This window comes from Sinocyclocheilus grahami, unplaced genomic scaffold (genome assembly GCF_001515645.1).
Source record: "Sinocyclocheilus grahami isolate Dianchi unplaced genomic scaffold, SAMN03320097.WGS_v1.1 scaffold562.1, whole genome shotgun sequence".
Lineage (NCBI taxonomy): Eukaryota > Metazoa > Chordata > Actinopteri > Cypriniformes > Cyprinidae > Sinocyclocheilus > Sinocyclocheilus grahami.
The window spans coordinates 37,447-51,884 of NW_015505741.1; the positions used below are offsets into that span (position 1 = coordinate 37,447).

General features: G+C 38.5%; 1 protein-coding gene across 1 annotated transcript in view; it reads left to right on the forward strand.

The window, feature by feature from the left end:
• Positions 1-14,410, forward strand: part of LOC107556247 (FERM domain-containing protein 5-like) — a 41,246-nt gene extending 26,836 nt beyond the window's left edge. Inside the window, exons 10-15 of the mRNA XM_016239314.1 lie at positions 542-605; positions 751-842; positions 3,484-3,558; positions 4,522-4,590; positions 4,775-4,881; positions 13,602-14,410. Coding sequence (XP_016094800.1) covers positions 542-605; positions 751-842; positions 3,484-3,558; positions 4,522-4,590; positions 4,775-4,881; positions 13,602-14,185 — 991 coding nt within the window. The 3' untranslated portion in view covers positions 14,186-14,410. The remainder of the gene's footprint in view (positions 1-541; positions 606-750; positions 843-3,483; positions 3,559-4,521; positions 4,591-4,774; positions 4,882-13,601) is intronic.
• The last annotated feature ends 28 nt before the right edge of the window (positions 14,411-14,438 follow it).

Consider the following 14,438-nt stretch of genomic DNA (forward strand, 5'->3'; position numbering starts at 1 on the left):
AATTCTTTAAAAATCCTACAATGTGATTTTCTGGATTTTTTTTTCTCATTTTGTCTCTCATAGTTGAGGTATACCTATGATGAAAATTACAGGCCTCTCTCATCTTTTTAAGTGGGAGAACTTGCACAATTGGTGGCTGACTAAATACTTTTTTTCCCCACTGTATATATATATGTACACACATACCAAATTGTAAATAACACTTTATTACATAATCCAATATATATATATGTATATATGTGTGTATTGTATTATGTAATAAAGTGTTACTTACAAAATATATGTATATATATCTCTCAAATAATACATATAAAACATGTTTGTATCGATAGATAGATAGATAGAGATAGATAGATAGATAGAACAACATGGACAATGATGTTACATTAAAAATCACATAATTTTCATTTATTATTCATGTAGTCTCTATACATAGCTAATCATTTATTTCTTTATTTATATACAATTATACATAATAATGTGTATTCTAAATTTATATACATTATATCTTAATATATGCATTCTTCTTCCACTTGAACAGGGACGAGGTGACCAAACTGAAGTTTGAGGGAAAGACATTCCATATATATGCAAATCAGAAGGAGGTGAGAAAACTAAATATGCCAACATTGAAGTCAAAAATAATTACAATATACCAAATTGCCTTATGATTATAACACAATCTGTGAAACTAATTCTCTTCGACAGTGGCGCATTTGTGCACCTTTAATGACTTATTGTTATGCACAGGACAAAAAGATCATCTTGACATACTTTGCACCAACTCCAGAGGCCTGCAAGCACCTTTGGAAATGCGGTGTTGAAAATCAAGCCTTCTACAAGTGAGTTTTTGCACTGCTCCTTCCTTCGAGATGAATATATTTGTTTGGTTAGACAGGTGTGATGCTTCTGAAAGGGCAACTGCACAATAAAAAAGTTCAAATTAGAAATAATTTGTCCCTTTTTGGCTCTTCCTAATGGCAAACACTGTAATTTCGTCTCTCTAGAGCATGATATTTAAGACTAGTAAATAAGCTGACTAATAACTAATAATGCAAGACACTTCTGCAAGTGTTTGGACACCTACGTCTAGATGCTGTCACTGTTTTTACCTCGCGGGGGTCATCTAAAGGAACAGCCACGTGTCGAGAATGACCTTTACCGCGTGAGGAATGAGAGATGCGTTCTGCTAGCTCCTCTGGAGGGATGTCCGTGCGAATTTCAGTCACGGTTGATTGTACGTGTCCTTGGCCACACCATGGGAAGTGTTTAAAGCAACGTGCAGCTCGAGGCAGACTGCAGTGTTTCAGGTTTCTAAAAGGAGAACCCAGTTTCATAACATGGCGAGCCACCGCTGGTTTTTGTCTCCGTTTTATGATGAACGATTTTGGCTGACTGAGGTGACATCTTTGGAACGAGAGTCTGTTTCAGCGCTCATCATGAAGTGTGGGAAAGCTCAATTTAGGTGAAGGGAATGGTGTAATCATTGATTTGGCAAGGCGCCTTATCAAAACTGAATTTACATGGTATTCCAAGTCTGACTGAATTCATTCCACTGGGGCAAAGATACATTTGTTGCTGTAGTTGCTGAATTTGTGGCGGGTGAAGGCAGATGATAACTGAAAAGTGGGTTTTATGATTCATATAAAGGCCGTCTATGGGGAAGGAGATCCCACACCTGGTGATGAAAAGCCTGAAACAAATGTTCACCAGAGACCGTCTGAGAAGCTCAGCCTGAGGTTTCAGTCACTAAGAGGGTTAGATAGAAAATATGTACTAGCATTAGAAACCAAACATTTTGAGCATGTCAGTGGGTTAGGTGATATCACAAAATCTGACTTATAATAAATAGTTAATTTTATTTAACTGTAATGGGATATAATGTTGTTTTGCTTGGAGTTCAACAAACTTGTTTCTATCATGACAACTCTCGGAGGGTTTAGCATGGTAATGTACATGACAATGTTAATGTGTTTGGTCTTGGCGGAATAGATCTGCTACTGCTGCTGCTGCGGCAGAACAAGTACCGAGACTTGCTACTGCCAATACATCCACAACATGCTGCTGTGAGCATGTAAGAAATAGTGCTGCTGCACATAACATATATGAAATAACCCCCATATGTAGCATACATGAATCACCTCGTAGCAGATCTATACAAGTGGAGCTGGGGAGGGTGGAGGCTTTCTGAAACATGCTGCAACTGCTACAGCAAGCACTAGCCAAGTATTTGAATGTTGAGCAGCGAGCACATTGGCTGCTGATAAATAAAGAACCAATCAGCTGCGCCATGTGATAATTATGTCATATTGAGTTAGACCTATCGTACTACGCCATCTAGAGTTTCATGACAGAACTTTGGATATTTATTTATTAAATACTTTTTAAATAATTTTAATTAAATAATGTATAAAATACTTCTGAATTAAATTAATTAAATACAATTGAAAAGTAGTTAATCTCATTTAGGTAATTTTATTTTGGAAGTTTATGAATGCAAACTAAAATATACAATTATTTATAACAATTGATTAATGTAAAACAGTTTAGAATTAAAAACCAAGGATTGTAAAATTTATACTGGAAATTTAAAAGAAATTCTGAATTATGATTGGATGAGTGGTATTTGAAGTCTTACATTGTAGCTAATATACACAAACCTGTGTCCACACATCAAATACATTTTATGTTAATTTAATTTTACAACATTTGTAAATAAAATGTAAATAATACATAACTAATATGGCAAATACTGTAATATTCTACCATAGTATAGAAGTATAGAACCAAGTATAGAAATACATGTATTTCACAAATTTCTACAGTTGCAGATTAGTTTATGCCATCATATAACCAGTGGTGGACACATTTTTACTTAGTTACTGTACTTAAGTACATTTTTCTGTCTGTATCTGTATTGAGTATCTTTTTTTTTTAAATATATTTTTATTTTGGGAAACTTTTACTTTACATTTTAAAATCTAATCTAATTAATAATTTCACCATGCAATAGCAGTGTCTGATTTGTGAACAAGCTGATTATTTTCAATAAGCCTGTTGAATTGGTCCAGTACTTTTTACTTGCAATACTTTAATTTTTAAATTTTTGCTCAACTAAAATCGTAAAGGGCTATGCATACTTCTACCAGAGTGATTTTTTTAGGGTATCTGTACTTGTACGCCAAGTACCTGTTTGTGTATGTATCGTCTACCACTGCATAGAACTCTAAATACAGATTTATAAAATGAATCTTAAAAAAAAAATATTAAAGAATCTTAGAAAGTTTGAACATATTTGATAACAGCAATGTCATATTTGTGCTTAAAAGAGTTAAAAGAGAAATTATTCTTAATTCAGACTGTGTAGTTTTGAAATACTGAGTTGTGTTATCCTTTTTATTTGACTTCTAGTTTCATACAAATGTGTAAATGTGTTTTTTGTGCATGTTCAGAGCTTAATCATTCCTCTCTGTCCCTCATCAGGCTGGATAAGTCGAGCCAGGTTCGTACGGTGTCCAGCAGTAACCTGTTCTTCAAGGGGAGTCGTTTCCGCTACAGGTAAGTGTGGACAGACAGACAGACACAGCACGGGTCACTGCCGACGGACCGCCACAGCCTCGGGGGTCCCTGCTGCAAAAACAGCCTGCTGTCCTCATCACGGTCACATAGAGGTGACTGCTTTGGAGCCAATGCACCACAACCTGCTGCGGATGGAGCTGTTCACACAGGCCATCTTTTAGACACAGACGTTTACTTAATAACTGCAATTGTAACAGATGAATGGAGCCATTGGGGCAATTAAACAAACAGCACGATCAATTATTATAGTGGGCTCTCAGGCTCAAACACCTCATTAGGAAATTGATAACAGTTATTTTCTCACTTCTATGTAAGGAGACAGGCAGGATTTTAAGAGGTTTTGTTTCAAGAGAAGTAGTTCAGTCACAGCCTGAGAGGCAGAGATTGAGTTAAGAGAGGGGACTCAATAAAGTTAATCTAATTCCTGAGCTTCATGGACTCTAGTAGCAGCGGTCACCATTCCTCACAGTCACAGGGATCACAATTCCCACCAAAATGCCAGTGGTTTGAACGTGGCTAGAAAGCGTAGCTATTTTATCCTCAATGGTTGAGCTGCTTTCTTTTGGTTGGTATTGATAGATAGCTTGATAGCTACCAAGGTCAAAAAAGCCTCAACCAGCCGTATATACAGTGTGCAGGTATTTTATAATATAATTAGGGCTGTCAGTCGATTAAAGTATTTTCGTTTTTGGTTACAGTATAAATGCAAGGAGAATTTTAGATATTTGTTTGAGATATTTCTGATATATAATATAATACATAAATTTGAGTTTTTGGTTGCAAATAAAGAACAAGGTTTGCTTTGGTCCACTTAAAGAGGTCTTTGTGTATCTTTTTAGTTACACATCTATGGGTATTTAATTTGATAAGGCAAATTATGCCAACATATTTCACTCTAGCAGGGGGAACTGGACACGTCAGTTGTTTTTTGTTTAATTTCAGTGGAAGAGTAGCCAAAGAGGTAATGGAGCAGAGTGCAAAAATTAAACGGGAACCTCCAGAAATACACAGGTATGCATGAGTGCGGATCTGTTAACTTTATAATTGTTCACACTGGGTCACATTCTTTTGGTTTTGTCTGTTTTGTATATGCATGCATGCATGTCCAGTAAGACTGATGTCTGTAGTCATAGGATGTACTGTAATGTGATAAATGGGTGTGTTGATACAGTACTGCGTTTGTATGTGGTCACAGGGCTGGCTTGGTGCCCAGCAGAAGCTGTCCATCCATCACGCATGGGCCGCGGCTGAGCAGTGTCCCGCGGACCCGCCGGAGAGCCGTACACATATCCATCATGGAAGGTGAGAGTCCAGTTCAACCCATTAACCTGAGTTCATCTCTACGCTGAAACCCTGAAACCACAGGCAGAGCACTGAATGGTTTGTAATATCATCAAAAGGCTGTAGAAAACGGCCAACTTATAATACAGCAACAAATCATTTATAGAAAGAGTGCAATTTATGCCAAGACGACAATATAATATAAAGGCACTCAAGAAGTCGATGTAAGTTATTGTAGGAAATATTTTAGCATGTTTTTGTAGATTATGTTTTAGATATTTGTGTTGCAACCAGTATGTATTTTTACTATGCATATATATATATATATATATATATATATATATATATGTGTGTGTGTGTGTGTGTGTGTGTGTGTGTGTGTGCGTACATGTATACATGTATGTGGGATTTAATTAAATTCATAATCAGATTTTAATGAAGACAGTATATGTGTGTGTGTGTGTGTGTGTGTGTGTGTGTGTGTGTGTGTGTGCGTACATGTATTGTTGTGTAGTAGCATTTATAATATATTGAATAAAATATTTATTTTTGTTTTATTTCAGTTTTTAAAAATTAATAGTTTCACTCTATTTACAATTTATTTTTATTTAAAAATAATGAATTATAAATTTTTGCCTTTTGTGTATTTGTGTGTTTAAAAGTATACATAATTATTATTAAGTTGATATTCTGATAATTTTTTTCCCCCCAAGCACATTTTACCAATTCCAAATGACATCAATCATAATTACTACTAATAATTTTGTATTTAATCATTTATAAGTGATATCTAATTGTCCATGAAGGCTGGAAGTGAAAAACTCCTTATATTCAGGTGTGCATAATTATTAAGCAGCTTTTCTTTATAGATAAAATGAGCCAAAAAGAGATTAACCTCAGACTGAAAAGTCAAAAATTATTAAATACCCTAAAATAGGAATTGGTAAAATGTGCTGGGAAAAAAATATGATCAGAATATAAGCTTGCATAATAATTATGCACACACTGTATATTTTATGTAAAATGTATAATATATTAAGTAAAAAAGTATTTATAGTTGGTTATATATTTTTTAATAAATTGATCATTTAAAAAAAGAAATTAATATAATTATTTCATAAAAATTATTTTACTTACACACATATGTGTATATATAGAGAGAGAGAGAGAGATTTTTATTTTTATTTTTTTACGCACCCACACCAAAGTTCATAAGTTGACCGCATGCAGTAATATGAGGCAGAACCGGCCGTCACTTAGAAGAGTGGAGATGCAGGTGCTCCTGTCAGTCACACCACTCTATTTCTGTGCCAGCTGTGTACAGTCAGTACTAATACTTCCCTGTGGCACCAGCTGTGCCATCTTGTCCCACCCATCCAAGGCTTACCGGTGTCCTCTGCCCACCCCTTCATTCTGGGTCTCATCTAATGAGCCTGACTGTTAGACTAGCGTCACAACAGAGCACTGCCCTCTCAACATGAAGAGTACACTCTACATAGACAGCATAGTTAAATCTCTGGTCACTGTATCCTCTCTGTGATTCAACACAGAAAAGACCATCTTAAGATGTTGTGAAGAGCTCTTGTCTGTAGTGCGATCGGCTCAGAGAGCTGGGGAGGATAAAGTCAACTATCCTGCATGTGCTGACTGTGAGTCTTCAAGGAGTATTAATACCCTCCTCTGAAAATAGACAGGACCTTTCTCGCCATTTAAGTCACTGGCTGTAGAAGGGAGGAGGAGGTGAGAGGCTTGGGTGGGGTAGGATTGGCCACCGCCGTCTTGGGTGCCTACTCTGCCGTTTACCAGCACAGCTAAGCCTTTACCCAGCAGCCCACGGTGGAAATAGGGCACCGGTAACCGTTAAAGAAGTCCGGCAGCTGCAGACGTTCGCTTTTCGGAGATAAACATGGTGAAGTGCCTAATCCGCATCACCACCCGGGTGAACGTCCACCTGCGCATGATCAACCACTGCTATCGGGATGTAAAGGTTCGGGTGCTGAGTTTGGGGCCTCGTATGCTGGGAAAGGCCCTGGGCGTGCTGCCCCTTTACCCAGCCCTCACGGGGCAGCAGGACCAGCTGCGGGCATCACCTTTGCCCATGACTTCACCATCTTATGCAGTGCCCACCACAGCTTTAGGTAAAGTCTAATGTGTGTTTGCTTGTGCACCAGATTGATTTTTGTATTATTAGGTTTTACTGAAAGTCTTTTTCAGTAAGATGTATTTTATTTCTGCTGTTTTGATGAAATCGGATTAGGTGGGTTAGAATAGAAAGAGACAGGTAATGGAATTTCTGTTGGTGTTGCTGTGATTGTTGTCAGTTATAAAAGCTCTTTGAGGTGTGAAGTGCTTTAATTTTAAAGAACATACATTGCTGCTGCTCAAACGTTTCGGGTCAGGAAGTTTTTCTTTTTAAAGAAATTGATACTTTTATTGAGCAAGGTTGCATTAAACTGATCAAAAGTGACAGTGAAGACTTTTGAGCTTTCTGTACATAAAAGAAAATTATATAAAATACTAAGTAGCAAAAGTGTCTTCAACAGTGATAAGACATGTTTCACGAGTACTAAATCAGCATGTTAGAATGATTTTTGAAGAATCATGTGATACTGAAGACAGCTTTGCATTTTGAAATATATTAAAATAGAAAAGTTATTTAAAACTGTAATGTATTTCACAATATTACTGTTTACTGTATATTTGATCAAATACATGCAGCATTGTTGAGCATATTTTCATTCAAAAACATTAAAACATCTTACCGCCCCCAAACGTTTGAACAGTACTGTATATTTTATTTTAAGTATTTGGGTAACTTTTATATGATACTGCAGTTGCAAAGAGAAGTTGGAAATACCATTAGAATTATATGCGTTATCTATACATAATGCAGACAAACACAATCATAGTCTTGTTTGGATTGTGAACCTACAGGCTAATGTTTTCTTTAAAGAGCAATTGGAGTCGATCAATGAGATGTGTGGATTGAAGATACTCTACCTCACTAAGAAACGTTTGGTTATTAACAGAATCAATAAAAGGTTCTTCATATGTCCTGATCATAATTAATAGTGCATGTTAGAAGCTTGAAAGCTGTAGAAGCATTCTTGGGAAGGGAGGCAGTGCCTCCTCAAAATATTGGATGAGAAAAAACATTGTAGTACAAAAATAAAATAACGCAAATATTACAAAATATAAACATTAAAAAGTGTATAAATTACTTGTTTTTCTAAAGAAACACTGCTCAAAACGGGAGTCCGTGTCTCACTTCCCCTGAGCCCATTGAGTTTTAATAGACCCCCTAAAGCGTGCCGTGATTTGGTGGGAGGTAACTGAGAATGAATGGGGGAAAGTCACATGAGAGGAGGTAATGCCTCCATTGCGATATGATTGGTAATGACTGGTTATGATCGGCTGTGATTGGTTCATGCGATAAATCTCACCTCTTGTGTTTGTGCGCATTCCGCGTTCGCGAATCAGCCTGAGCGAACACTATACTGTATTGGTGTTCCATGTCTGCGACCATTTTTGACTGATGATCCGAAAAATTCAAAAGTAGTTAAAAGTTAACTATTAAAAAGAATAGCTGAACATAAGTTCACAAATCAATCTATTGGAATTGCCCCAATAGCGCCACCTATAAAATGTCAACAAAGTGCCCCTCAAACTATGTTTCACACACATGTACGAAATTCAGTAGACACATGTAACACACCAACACCTACAAAAAAGTCCCCTGGTACGAAGTCTGAAACCCAACAGGAGGTCTGTTATTTTGAATTTTCTCAGCAAGTTTTGTGCCGTTTTTGCAGTTTTCAGGCCTTGTACTTTAACAAACTCCTCCTAGAGATTTAAACAGATCAACACCAAATTTGGTAAATCTAATCTAAAGCCCTTTGTGATGTTAAATTGCGAAGATCTTGAGTTTTCGTTCAAGGGCATGTCTGTGGCGGTCTGACAAATTTCAATGTTTCGCCATGAAATAGGAAGTTGTTATAATTCAGGCATACAATGTCCGATCTGCCCCAAACTTCCCAAGTTCAATAAGAGTCCTGGCCTAAACACATCTAAAGGCCAATATACAGTTATAATCATAGCGCCACCTGTTGGCAACAGGATATGCTATTTTTCTTTACTAATTTAAACGTACCATGTTCAATCTGCACCAAACTTCAAATGCTTGATCAAAGTCATGGCTTGAAGACATCTACATGCCAATATTCCGTTATAGTCATACCGCCACCAACTGGCAGCAGGAAGTTTGGCACAAATAAATGACTTTGACATATTCCTTCTATATTTACCACTTTAAATGCATATTGCCCACAGTTCGTTGTTTTCCTAAAGCCAATCCTTAAAGCGATGAGCCTGTGTGCGAGGGCCCTTTCAACGCTGCTTGCAGCTTTAATTTAAATTGTTACTGCCTGGACTTATTTTGGAATAAATGCAAAATGCTAAATTTTGGCTTTAAAAAATAGAATATGGATTACATTGTTAATGTAAAAATATAAAATAGAATTGTTTTTTATTCTTCTGATAGCGTAAGTAATGTTTGTTTAACCAAGAAAAATGTAATTGGGACATGAATTTACATTTGATAAAAAAAAACCTGATGAATTTGCCTCCCAATTTCAGAACACCACTGATTCCTGGGTATTCATTAATCCACAATCTGCAAGTGTAAGACATACAGTGCCGTTGCTGATCTTTCAAGGAGTTGCCATCCTGCAAACATCACGACAAGAAGACAGTGAGAAATGCAGCTGAAAAAAGAACTGCAGGAGTTGCAGAAATGCGCAGCATAATGTTTGAAGGACTGCAGCCTGAAACTAAAACCTGATTCCAGCTGTGAAGCATGGTGAGAGGAGGATGATAATATCAGGGTAGCCGTTCATCACCTGAAGCTCGGTGATACAAGAAGACGTAGATACAAGAAGTAATTCACCACTGGAACTGCTTTCACAGAAGAAATTGTGCTCAGTCCAGACATCAATTCTATGGATGCACTATAGTGACATGAGCGTTTAACACAAAGAACCCCAGATATATGAACTGAATAGTTAAAGAAACAGTTCAAATAGTTAAACAATTTTAAAGGGATTTCCAAACTACAGTACTAATAGATGGAAGCTATTACTGCTAAAGAAGATTTAACAGTCAGTTAATGTTCACATTTCAAGGTTCACATTTTACTGTCTGGTCTGTAAATGTTTAAACAGCGATTAAGGAGAGCAGTGCACATTTTTATGAATTATTAATGCAGAAGTACAGGTAAATACAAAGGCTTCGCAAGCTTTTTCTTATAACCGGATGCTCATATTTCAAGTAAAACCGGAGCGGTTTAATTCCAGGGTTCTTTAAACTCAGATAAATGAGAGCCGAGTTCAGCTTTATGAACTAAAGCAGATGTGCTTTGATTTCATGTGTGACCATTTTTCTCTTTGGCAGGATGTTTAATAGTGTGAATGAGAGGCCTTTGGTTGAGCAGTAAAATGTCACATCGTCAAAAGATGAAATCCTAATCCCTTCACATCAGAATAGAGATGTAACATATCTGCAATGACACGCTCAAGAATCTAATGCTCAGCAAAACTCGTATGCTTCTCTACTTGGGGTTCCTTGAGGAAAAGGGTATGCGAGAACTGAAGCACAAGGATTTATGGGAGATTTGCTGCGTCCTCACTTTGTGGCCTATGTGGTCACTTACTGTGACGAATCCTCTTAACATCATGGTGTTACCGTTATGTTTAAGAACAGAAATATACATCCCCTCTCAGATGGATTCTGTATATCATGTAACTTCTGTACTGCATTATAATAGACTGGTATTACAAAACCTATTTAAAGCCTTTCTAAGTTGGTAGCTATTTAAGATTGTGTGCTATATATACACATGTACATGTTGTATAGTGAGGTCTAGTCCTTTGGATTGGCCATGTGCTGCTAATTGTTACGACACCTCAGCAAGTTGGCTGTTTGCCTGTCAATACGTGTGGTTCCCAGGCCTGTGGGGGCTTGAAGTACAGTGCCAATCGGAGCAAACAAGCTGGGAAATGTCTTTTCACATTAGCACTCAGGTCTGCTTTGCTCCAAGCACATTACTGAACTCCAGGCCTGTGATTCAGTATTTGGGTCTGTCACCTTCTTGAGACCCTTGTAATATTGTCCCTCGAGCACAGTGCACACCTTGTCGTTTTTTCTGTCCTTTGCGAATGCTACTTGTCAGGTTGCATGAAATGAGCCCTTTGAGGCCGGAATAAGATGCTAAGAATGGACACGATTGACTGGATGTTCTTACATAGTTTTGACAAGAAAAATTGAAAAAGTAAGTGCCAATGACTGATATTTTGTTTATCTGCATCCATTTTTGAGTGCAACACTCACGTTTCAAAATCATATCAACAACCCGATGCATATAATCAAGTTTATGCTCTACATTTTTTCTTTTTCAAAAATTCTTTGCACCTAAACATACGTCAGAATACAGAAAAGATCTGCCATTTGGTCAACTCAATCACGCGGTCATCTGTCAAGGAAAGGTCAAACGCTGCCCCTCCTGCTGAGAGCAGCATTTAGATGAATATGTAAATAGCAAAACAAACCAAAAATGGCAGTGGTGAGAAGACAGTCAAGTCATGTCAAATTTATTTAGCGCTTTATACAATAGATTGCTTTAAAGCAAGCAGCTTTGCAGTATCGCAGTTTTACTCATGGATGTCTGACCTCGACAGACTGAATGGCGGAAATTAACCAGAGAAGATTTCCACATCAAAGGAGCAGCACCAGAGCACACCTACCTCACACAAACACAATCACCATGGATCAATGGTAGTTCAATTCAATTAAATTTGTTTATTTGTACAGCGCTTTTCACGATACAAATCATTGCAAAGCAACTTTACAGCAAATTAAGTTTCTACAATATTTAGTAGTAGTTCTTAGGAGCAAACTTTTCCAGCTTCGGTAAACTGTTTAGTATTCTTGAAACAAACCTGATTGTTCAAAATGACGTCACACCAGTTGGAGGTTCCGCTTAAATTTCACTCAGATAATGCAAAAATTAAAGAGTGTCTAGACTAAATAGTGGCTAGGCCAAATAGGAAATTTGTTCTCATTTTTCACATTATTTTGTAATTGTTGCATGTTTGGACTACTCATTTGATGTACTGCTTTTCGCGTACTAGGTAGCCTATGAATTTTGTCTGGACCTTTTATATTAAAGGGGACATCGCACGGTATGATTCTTTAGGGCCTTCATGGTATGTCAGCAAAATACTTTGGTTAAAATTCCTCAATGGTCATGTACTGTAAAACAACACCCTTTTTATCTCGTCAAAAACGGCTCTGTTCACAGCGAGCCGTTTCGGTTAATGTCTCTTTAAATGATAATGAGCTACTGCACACCCCACCCCTCTCTTCTGTTTTTTTTGTGTATTTGGTGGTGCATTTCCATCAAAAACTAAACCAATCCACTGCGTCCTCAGTGGCTCTCATGTCAGGAGAAAATGAAGACTTTTCATGTTAACTTTTATATCCAACTACAAAAACACCCACATTTGCTTACAAGACATTGTTGTTGCTACAGCTGCTCGAGCGCAGAGAAAATGGCGGACGACATACAACTGGCTGAGGGCGGAAATACGCTAATACGGGACAGTCCGTCAGTGGCCGTGGGCGGAGCCTGAGCAGTGTGATGTCATACTGTTCAGAAAATCAAAAAGGCTTGACAATTGAGACTTAGGTTTTTTGGGGGATCAAAAAAATGGAGCAAATTGATTTTTTCATTGTAACACACTGCTAAGACACATTTATATGCAAACCATGTAAAAGTTAATTTTGCATCCGATGTCCCCTTTAAGAGACATTTTATTTTGAATAGGGACATCACATATTACAGTACTGGTCAAGTTATGGTATCAAAGCTATTGACATTTTAAAGACAAACTTATGCCGAGTTCACACTGAACGATTTTCAAAGTCGTCGAATCACCGTTTTCACACTGCATGACTATCTGGGGTAGAATTCAGTTGCTGCTGTGTTCACATTGTACAATGAATAGGTGACAGGAGGTTACACACAACATGACTTCACAATAGGAAAAATCGCCGACAGCTCTTGACTGGTCCACAATCTACGTTTCACAACCAAATGCACGTGAGAAGTGATAATGGAATAACTCAAGATACAAGTTCTCGCACGAGACTGGAAATGTTATAAAAATGGTGGCCCGTAAAAAGTTTGTGATACAAATGGTCGGTGCGCTGATTTATAGCGAAAGGGCAAAAAAGAAAAAAGATTATGGAGGAGGAAATAGTTGGGGAGACGCGGGGAGCAAGGATTGTTGATATTGTGGTCTATAACTCCTCCCGCAGCTCTGTATCTTGCTCTCTCATTGGCTGCAGGTCAGTCAGAACTCATTTCACACAGCAGGATTTTGAACGAATGAATGATTTTCTCAGATCGCGTTTTTGATAATTCACACTGCATGATTGTCACTCGCGTGAACGAGCACCGATTTGCCTCTGATTTTGGGCATTTGTTTGCAATTTCACAAAAACCTGTCGGTGAGTGAAAATCAGGGCTAAAATAGTGCAGTGTGAACTTGCCATTAGACACAATGGTAACCTAGAAAAGCCAGCCTTGATTTAACTTAAGCAAAGAGTAAAATGTTTTATAAATCTTATTATTCATTACATTGTTTTTTTGTCTCTCTCTTATCCTTCCTCTTCCATCCATCCAGGTCTGGAATCCTTGCGGGACAGCGCCCACTCCACTCCCGTGCGCTCCATGTCCCACGGCGACTCCTTCATCCCACGTTCGCGGAGCCAGGCGACGGACCCCGGCGATGGGACGGCAGTCATCTCCGATGAGACCTACAGTCCCTCCGACAGCGTGCTGCCCACACCAGTGGCCGAGCACAGCCTGGAGATGGCAGTCTCGCGCCAGATCAACGGCGCCCCCTGCAGCATCGAGGAGGAGAAAGAGTCTGAGGCGGGCACGCCCACCGTGGGTGACATGGTCGAGTTAGGAGCGGACAGTAGGGCGGTGGGCCCCGTGCAGAGCGCAGGCGCGCTCAGCGAGACGGAACAGGTGAATAAGTTTGTTTTAAGTGTACTCCGTCTGCTCCTTGTGACCATTGGACTCCTCTTTGTCTTGCTCCTCCTCCTCATCATCCTCACTGAGTCCGACCTTGACATTGCATTTTTACGTGATATCCGCCAGACCCCCGAGTTTGAGCAGTTCCATTACGAATACTTTTGTCCCCTCAGACGGTGGTTTGCCTGCAAGCTCCGCTGGGCGGGCGGGCTGCTCATTAACAAGTGAAAATGAGGCACTAAAGCTCGTAAAGCCTCCCTTGTTGGGGTCGAGAAGACGCTAAACACGTGGAGAGAGAGAGAGAGAGACGGAGGGCATCGACCTGTCCCATGAACCCAGCTTCTTTCATGACACTCTTGCTGACACACGGTGGACCACCAGGCCCACAGCTCCTCTTCTCTTCCACTTTTAGTTCTTTCTCCCCCGTCCATTTTTACACCTTTATTATTTTTCTTTTTTACAAAGACAATTTTTTCCTTCT